Below are 7500 nucleotides of genomic sequence, written 5' to 3'. Positions count from 1 at the left end.
AAAGGCAAATTCAAACTAAATATGTAAAATAAATACCAAATCCACCTAAAAACAGCATTAAGAAATACAAAATAAAAAATAGCGATACAAAATAAATAGAAAAATATATAAATAAACTTAGTAAACATAGTGTTCAACAGAATGAGAGTAGTAATTGTAATGACAGAGAGCAACTCCAGCGAGTGGATGTGTTTTATGTAAAACAGGAAGGAAGTTACCACATAACAGACGCTGCAAGTGCTGCACCTCCCAATGCAGCTCGTATGAAAACAATTCATATGCTGCTAAAATCATGAATGTGAAAAGCAACTACAACCAACATCTTTCACAAACACCGACGCATTTGTCCGGTGGATGGAGTTCACAGGTTTGTCACCAACGCGGCACGGCACATGCCGACGGTGTTTTACAACAACTTCTTACGGGAATTTTTGGGAATTGTCGGCTTAAACAAAATGCCTAAGACACCCGAGCTGCAGGTTTATGAATTCAGATATCGTCACGCGCCTCCGCCGCCACAGGTTGTCGATCTCCTCTCTCCGTAGGACTTCTGGGCCCTCCGCCACCTGTCGTCCCACAAGCTGTTCTCTGGTTGGCTGAGGACGTACCTGCTCCGGCTCGGCAGGTGAGGAGGATCCAGCCTTCTGGACGTCCATTTTATTTTTTTATGTCTTATCTGTATCAGCACCCCCCCCCCAGATAAGATCTTTATTGATTCATGTGTCCAGAACAAGGATGTTCTTTATCTCTGGATACAGCCTCACGTTGGTTTGTGCCCGGCTTGAATAAAACAGGGAATCTTGTTTTCTTATAGAATTTGGGTGACTCTACCGACTTTGAATTCTAATCTTTTCAGACAAGAAGGCGACAGCGATGCCGGTCGTCAACACAGGATGAAAAGTAAGTCATGAAACCAACGTCGATTTGAGAAATGGCAGGTGTTTCAACTGCATTGATGAGAGGGGAATATAAAATAGAGGAGGAGTATACGAATGTCTTCACAATAACAGTCAATGTCTATTTTGAAACACCTTTTTATTTGTAAACCAGAAATAATAATGATCGTGAATGGCTGGGACGCTTATTGGGCCTAAAAAAAATGTTGGTTCTTTGATTTTTGTTTGTTTGTTTGGTTTTTTTTTTGCCGAATTGGTGGTCAGGTGTGATGGAGTGGGGCAAGGCGACTTTACCACTGCTTGGAATTTGCAAAACTTCAGTAAAAAGAAAAGAAAACCTAAACTAACAGTAACCGAAATGTGACTGGACAGGGTCTTAAAATCCCGTCATACAGCTCCAGCATTGGTTTGGCTGTTTTGCTTTTCAGCGCACCTGCAAAGGAGAAGGCGTCTCTAGAGATCGTATTTATGTCTGATTTTGCAAGTACTAAAAGCTATTAGTCTCTTTTGAATGCAAGGTCTAAATTGTTGTAAAACGTCCTACAGAGGCCAATCCCAGGTACGTGCTGCGGAACTGGATGGCGGAGTCGGCCATCAGGAAAGCGGAGGCCGACGACTTCTCTGAGGTTTGTGCGCGTCCATGACGTCTGTTCTGTGTTTGACGGTGGACTGGCCTGGGGTCCTGAGAATTGATCTCCGTGCCGGCCATCGATCTCCACCAGGTGGCGCTGTTACACCGCACTCTGACGTCCCCCTACCTTACGCAAGACGCCGCAGAGGAGGCCGGCTATGCAGCACGACCCCCGCGGTGGGCCCAGGGGTTAAAGGTCAGCTGCTCCTCCTGACAGACACCTCTGCACTTGGAAGGCGTTGCGCCGGAAAAAAGGACTCCTTGTTTTTTTTTTGATGACGGAGATATTTGTCTTTAAAACCTCAAGGTCGTCTCCACTTCACATTGTTTTTGTCATGCAATGACAATAAAAATAACTTTTTTTTTTTTTTTTTGCGTCTTTTATACATAACATGCAGCTTAAGTGAGTTACATTAAGTGCAAATCAAATAATGCTAAAATAAACAATAAAGAACGATGTGCATTTCATAATAAAAAAAATTCCATTACACACATTTTTTGGGGGCGTCAGGTTGAAGGATCACAATCGTCACCCTCATTCACTCAGCAAATCATTTTAATTTAATTTCTATGTCGTTAAACATTTATTCCACATAGTCAAAATAAAGATTTGCTTTGAAAACCATCATTATTCAGGTGAGTAAACTACTCGTATTTAATTGTCTAAATGTGCAATCATGACGCTTTTTCATCAAGCATCCGACTCTTAATAGCTTTTGGAAACGCAGTCGACCTGAAGTTGTGTGCTTCCGTCCTGCATCGCACACGTCACAGAACAATCTCCATGGCAACCGGAGGAAACACGCCAACGTGGTTCGAATAAAAATGGAAGACATTTCAAAAAGAAGAAGCAATATCAGAATAATCGGAATGTTTATTTATATACTTATTAAAGCATGAAGTTTATCTTTGATTTTTCCTAATTTGACATAACCCATGCATCAGACAACATGGTTGACAGTATTTACAGTGTATATATTATACAGTGTCCTGACAAGGTGTCTTTCCAGTGTGACAGAATCCCATTCCGTATTTCTTCAATATTTATTTTTTCTTTATATATCTACAGTTTCTCATCTCAGACTTGATTTGTTGACAAAAACAAATCAAACTCCATCCACCAATCCAATGTACATTTCAAAATGTATAGGTAATCTGTACAAAACCGAATACTAGGTAAATTGGTGTCAGTTAACGTCACCTAAATGCAAATGTTATGATGATGATATTTTGATGATTCAAATGGAATTAACAACGAAAAAATATGGCAAAACTAACAAACTTTGACAAAATTCTATTTTACCGGAGTTGTCAGCGGAACCAGGAGATCATTTTAGGGTGCTTTTTTTCAATTTTCCAAAACCCGAAAATAGAGACAATGAAACAATCGAGAAATGTGAGCTTTCATTGGGAAAATGCACAGGGGTGATGTACGATGTGTCTTCAAAAGAGTAAACAAGCTCAAACTGAATGCCTCGTAATGTCAACCGACGTCGGGCCGAGATTATTTTTAGAGAAACAAAAATGTGATAAAGATGGGACGTCCGTATCTGGCCCCCGGGCCGGGCGTTTAAGACCCTTGCTCTGAAGGTTTGATGTTTATCACTTGAGTCTCGCTTGTGGGAAACTAATTCAGGAATAACTTCTTTCTTGGAGCTCCGTCATGTGACTCCAAACCCCTCCACCTCCTACTGATCCACACGTTTCTTATTCATGGCCTTCATCAGTTCTGACATGAAGTCCCCTCCTCCTCCGCCCGCCGCGTTCACTATTGGTGTAGTCCTTTTCGGTGGAGCAGGAGGCATTTTCCTCACCGAGGCGGTGGGACGCACACCTGGGCGCGCGCCCGGAGCTGGAGGAGGTGGAGGAGGAGGTGGTGGAGGTGGGGGCGCTCCACCCCCTACGAACATGGGTGGAGGTACGGAGCCGGGATCTGGGGGCGGCGGTGGAAGGGGCAGATTCTGGCCGCCACCCCCAAAACCAGGTGCTGCGGGCGGGGGCGGATAGGTCATGGGTGGCGGCGGCGGAGCCACGGCAAAGCCAGACGCCGGCGGAGGGGGAGGGAGGAAATCTGGAGGGGGGTCCAAGGTGCCGTCTGTGAGCTGGGGTGGGGGCGGCAGGCCGTCCATGGGGGGCGGAGGAGGGAAGGTGGCGGGGAGGTGTCGCGGGGAGGCCAGTTGAGCTGGAGGCGGGGGCGGAGGGGCGGGAAAGTCCATGAGAAGGCCTGGAGGAGGAGGCGGCAGGGACGCGGTTTGTGATGAAGGCGGTGGAGGAGGGGGTGGTGCAGGTGGAAGATAATCGCTGTCAACCTGAGGAAGCAAAGAACATGAAACCATGAGGCTGAAACAGGTTTCTAAACTGTCTAAATTTACCATTTACAGACGCATTTTGGGCCTCTGGACCATATGTGCCACATAAATAATATTACTTCCTAAGTATTTATTCAGTCGACGGATGGATATATGATGAATGGATAAATGATAGATGAATGATGGATAGACAGACAGACAGACAGATCGATAGATCGATAGATTGATGAACACTTGACATCTGTGTCTCAGGATACAACATATTAGGGCTGGGTGATATTGGCTAAATCAAATAACACAATATTATTTTAACCAATACCTGGATATCGATAATTTGACCGTTAGTGTTTTCATGAGAAATACTTGAGAAACAATCATTATTAATGTGGATATTACCACCGAGCAGGTAGAGGCCATGGTTGGAATAGCTAGAAGATCTTTTTAGGCCTATACAGTTCATAAAACTTTTCAAAACATTAAACTACATATCACCATATTATGATAACCAAATGAAACCCAGACCATACCAAGTCTCGATATTGACGTTATAACGATATATATCCACGAGCCCTACAGCATTACGTACAAGACAAGAAGTGGAAGAAGTGTATTTAAACAACAAAAAACCTTAATTGCAAAAAAAAAAAAAGAAAAAAAACCACGACGGGTTTCGGGTCGGGAACGTATTCAGGAATTTATTCAGGAACGTATTCAGGAATTTATTCAGGAACGTATTCAGGAATTTATTCAGGAATTTATTCAGGAACGTATTCAGGAATGTATTCAGGAACGTATTCAGGAACGTATTTGGAAAACATATTCAGGAACATATTCGTGGTTATTGGCGGCGTAGATGGTTTACGTACCGCAGGTGAAGGTCCTGCTCGTGGCTTGGTGGCGTGTCCATTTGCCTGACCGGGTTGTTTGGCTTGGAGGGAGAAAAGAGAGCGACGGCATGTTACGAATGTTACGAAGACGAAACCCGAAGCGTCGACAGCCGCGTCGACGCCGTAGAGACTCGGGGGTGGGGCGAGGGGTGAGACGCCTTACCTTTGACGGCGGGCGTGGGGGTGGACGGGTCGGAGCCGGACGGCGTGCCGCGGCTGGTCCACGCGGAGCTGATGGCGGCCCTCCTCTGCGCCGTTTTGTAGTTTTCGTGCAGCGCCGCGCCGTACTGCGAAGGGACAGACCGGAGCAGGAGTTAGACGGCGGCGGTTTGCCATGTGTCGATGGTATTGGGCGTGAGAAAAAAAACAAAAACCCGCCCCCGTTCACCTTTGCTACCCGGATGCCTGTCACCCAGAGGGTCATGGTCCGAGCGTCGTCACAGCAGAGGTACTTGATGTACTGAGACTCCTTCTGGATCTGAGGATGCTGCAGACACAGGTAAACAGGTGGGACGCCCTGTCAAACCAAACTAAAGATCGCAGGATACTTCTACAGTAAATCAATACCGACACTTTCGGTTTGTGCCGATACCAACACGACATCTTTTCCCTAGAACAACTTATTGGCTATTTTCATTGGTACACTTCGCTTAGGACAGCCGTCTGGATGTACGGGCCACCCAAGAAATACATCATCGCCAACATGACTCATTATGTTCAGGAAAGAAATAAAGAAAATAAAAATCACTTCAAGTGCAAACTTGAAAACTAAAGTAGAGCATTAAAAACAACTGGACAATTCATGGAGAGATTGTGAAAGGCTGCTTGACCTGTGTGGTCGTTTGTGCACGCTCGGACAAAGTCTGTAGCTAGGAGACACTTCAGGAGATGATCTAGGATCTAGGAGACTATCAAGGAGCTGGGAGACACTCTAGGAGAAAGTGTAGGAGCTAAGAGACAGTCTAGGATACGGTATAGGAGCTAGGAGACGCCATAGGACACTATCTAGGATCTAGGAGACTATCTTGGAGCCAGGAAACATGCTAGGATACAGTGTAGGAGGTAGGAGATGCTATAGGACACTATCAAGGATCTAGGAGCTAGGAGACAGTCTAGGATACAGTGTGGGAGTCTAGGAGAATTTGTGTGGACTGATGGCTTTACATGGGAAAAACAAATTCAAGATGTTATTTTCACATCAACATGACAGTGTGCACAGTGCAACTATATGTAAACTCTGGAAATCAGGGAATTAAGTCAAGTTATATTTGTTTATATTTATAGTTATATTTGTATATATTTATTGTTTTGTTTATATTTATAGTTATATTTGTATATATTTATAGTTATTTGTATATATTTATATTTGTTTGTATTTATAGTTATATTTGTTTATATTTGTATATATTTATAGTTGTACTTATATTTGTATATATATTTATAGTTATATTTGTATATATTTATAGTTGTATTTGTTTACATTTATAGTTATTTTTGTTTATCCCCAAACGCCTCTCGGCTGTTTCCAACCCTCCTCTCTTTCCTAAATCTCCCTCGGCCTTGTCACGTTACCCAATACCTATATCTGGCAGATGATTTATTTAACATTCTGCAAAGGAAACAAAGACATATCGTTCCCCCTTTAAGTTCGAGCAATTTCCAGTTGTGCTGATTCCATCAAAACTCCGTCGGGCCGAAAGCAGAGGTTCTTTCGGGGCTGAAGCTGGCCCCCGCGGGCGGCGCTTTGGGCCGTGTTTGCACGAGTCCAATTAAAGTTCTGCATGATCTCCACCATGACCGGCGCAGATAGAAATAGCGATTTAGCAGTTTTTAAACCGAGGCGGAGGTGGAGGCTTTGATACTATGCAGGAGACCTTGCGGAACCCCCGGCCTAGCGCTCCCAGGACCCCGCCCGGCCCGGCCCCGGAGGTCTGAGGGGGCTCGCTAAGCTCCCCGGGCTTTGATCTTAAACACCTAGACTGATGGCGCCGGCTGATCCCCCCCACCCCCAGTTTGGCCGAAAACACTCCCGCAAAAAAGAAAGAAAGAAGAAAAGGCGGTAGTTTCAGATCCCTCGCGCACCTAACACCAAACCGCCCAATTCCCGCGTTTATTTTCGGAGCAGTCAGCATCTGGGTCCGAGAGTGGAAGCGAGCGGCTCGACCGAGAAAGTGTGAGAAAGGGAAACAGCACAACAAACCCAAGTTATCGCCGGTGTCAGCACGCAGACTTCTACTCGCTCTCCCAGTGCTAAAACGGTCGCCTTCCACTTCCTCAAACCGATGATCTGTTTCACGCCCTCTACTTTTTATTTTTATTTTATTTTTTGTGGTTCCTGCAAAGCGGACTGCTGCGAAGCCGACCGTCAAGCCGCTCTGTTGCTTTGTTAGATTTGCGAGAAATTTGAGGACGGAGGTTTGCGCTTAAAAGCAGGTGTCGCCACGGCGACCATCTCTGAACCGCCACTCAGAGAGAGCGGCTGGAAGTTCCTTGTGTCGCAGTGAATTTTGGATGCCATCATACGGTAATAACACAATTCGCATGTGTATTTAAAATGTTCAAATCGAGACGTGACCTCAAACCTTGGAGCATCCCAGTGTCAAATGAACAATTTTCGATGTACACTGGTACCTTGAGTTGGGAGCGCACTGACACACTGAGTTTTTCCGAGTTACGAGTCGTCGTTCCGTCGATTTTTCTTGTATTGATTTGCGAGCAAAAATGTGAGTTAGGAGGAGCGAGCTCCAGGTGCACGGCCGCTGGTGGGCGTGGCCAGC

General features: G+C 45.1%; 2 protein-coding genes across 2 annotated transcripts in view; one reads left to right on the top strand and one right to left on the bottom strand.

Moving 5' to 3' along the window:
* Positions 1 to 1977, top strand: part of LOC307244660 (protein adenylyltransferase SelO-like) — an 8793-nt gene extending 6816 nt beyond the window's left edge. The window contains exons 16-19 of the mRNA XM_080019924.1: positions 546 to 625; positions 857 to 900; positions 1443 to 1522; positions 1619 to 1977. Of these exons, the coding sequence (XP_079876050.1) occupies positions 546 to 625; positions 857 to 900; positions 1443 to 1522; positions 1619 to 1741 (327 nt within the window). The 3' untranslated portion in view covers positions 1742 to 1977. The remainder of the gene's footprint in view (positions 1 to 545; positions 626 to 856; positions 901 to 1442; positions 1523 to 1618) is intronic.
* Positions 1978 to 2163: 186 nt separating this feature from the next.
* The window catches only part of apbb1ip (amyloid beta (A4) precursor protein-binding, family B, member 1 interacting protein), a 29844-nt gene continuing 24507 nt past the window's right edge, over positions 2164 to 7500 (bottom strand). Inside the window, exons 11-14 of the mRNA XM_080020103.1 lie at positions 5112 to 5210; positions 4887 to 5010; positions 4703 to 4764; positions 2164 to 3836 (exon numbers count right to left, since the gene is read on the bottom strand). Of these exons, the coding sequence (XP_079876229.1) occupies positions 3216 to 3836; positions 4703 to 4764; positions 4887 to 5010; positions 5112 to 5210 (906 nt within the window). The 3' untranslated portion in view covers positions 2164 to 3215. The remainder of the gene's footprint in view (positions 3837 to 4702; positions 4765 to 4886; positions 5011 to 5111; positions 5211 to 7500) is intronic.

This window comes from Zeus faber, assembly GCF_960531495.2.
Source record: "Zeus faber genome assembly, chromosome: 19".
In the NCBI taxonomy this organism is placed as follows: Eukaryota; Metazoa; Chordata; class Actinopteri; order Zeiformes; family Zeidae; genus Zeus; species Zeus faber.
Note: the sequence above shows the minus strand (reverse complement) of the source record. Positions and strands in the feature narration are given on the sequence as shown.